General features: G+C 40.2%; 1 protein-coding gene across 1 annotated transcript; it reads right to left on the bottom strand.

Annotated features, from left to right (window-relative positions):
- Nucleotides 1-3: 3 nt before the first annotated feature.
- LOC122527108 lies at nt 4-1,042 on the bottom strand (the record flags this gene model as incomplete). The annotated part of the gene is made up of 4 exons (XM_043650994.1): nt 844-1,042; nt 362-461; nt 193-294; nt 4-123 (listed from the first exon to the last, which is right to left on the bottom strand). Coding segments are annotated over exons 1-4 (507 nt in total), but the record flags the coding sequence as incomplete, so codon positions are not given.
- Nucleotides 1,043-1,200: the final 158 nt, after the last annotated feature.

The raw sequence follows: 1,200 nt of genomic DNA, 5'->3' as shown, positions 1-1,200 counted from the left end.
TATACATTTGATAGAAAGAGTCACTGGTTTCTGATACATCATCACGTACAGTAGGTTCTTCTGCATTCCCAGCGTTTGTTCATACCACGTTAAATCGTACACACTTCTCGAGAGGCTCAAACTCTGCGAATTATGGAACGGTATAATGAGTCTTACGGAGATGTTATTTCGTTTCTTATGTACATGTCCTACCATGTCTTTCATGTAATCAGCTGGCCATGCATACATATAGAGATACATGAGGAAATACATGTTGAGCAGCAGGAACATCAATTTCACGTTTATCGGTGTATTCTGTTTATAAAATTATTGCACACGATCAGTTCGTTGAACGTGGTCTGCTCTTAAATGTTCTACTTACCATGGCCATTATGACGGCGCACAGTGTCATGAGGAATGAGCATAACGCTACAACAAAAAGTACCATGAAACGAAAGCAAGTAATCACATCTTCCGTGTATCTGGAGGAAAATACAAGTTGCACTTGCAGTGAATGTAAACGTATCGTTAGGTCCACTGTTTCGCGAATCTTTGCCAGTATTTCGGAAGCTGGAAGCAACACATTGAACCCCACTCGAGAACATGTATCAAGATTATAAAATTTGTATTAATTCTTGAAGTCTACGAAACGATTTACATCATTTAACAAAGTAGAATGTGTTTCGAACTTTTCGCTGATTTTAAATTATAGAGAGAGATGTTGTTTAAAATATTAGAAACTGACAACGTATTTCATGATTATCGACGTAATTTGTAACTTACTCTATGTTGCTGTATGATGTTGCATTTCGCGAACACCGGACCTTGATCTACGCAGGAAGTATAGAAAACCCGTGTCTTTACCTCTTTAAACGTAACTGTTTCTGAATGCATGCGATCAACGTACGAACATTCGTGTTGCTCTGCAGCTCCACGGCCAGACACTCGAACCTCGCTGCGGTGAACCAAATCAGAAGCCCTCCGAAAATGCATAAGCACAAATGAGAGCAGCACTGGTAGCCGGTGAGAATTTGATGCGCCCGTATCATGACACGTATTAATGTGCGATTACTATCAGACAGATATTCAGCGTGTATTATGTTGACCATTGGAAACATTGTAGGCCCCACCAAATAAATAGACGCCATCACGTATGCGCCGATTATGTAATTGGCGTAAATGACATTGCATCTCGCTAGGTACGTGTTGAAAATCTCCCTT

The sequence above is a fragment of the Frieseomelitta varia genome, unplaced genomic scaffold (assembly GCF_011392965.1).
Source record: "Frieseomelitta varia isolate USP_RPSP 00005682 unplaced genomic scaffold, Fvar_1.2 scaffold_2084, whole genome shotgun sequence".
Classification (NCBI taxonomy): Eukaryota; Metazoa; Arthropoda; class Insecta; order Hymenoptera; family Apidae; genus Frieseomelitta; species Frieseomelitta varia.
Note: the sequence above shows the minus strand (reverse complement) of the source record. Positions and strands in the feature narration are given on the sequence as shown.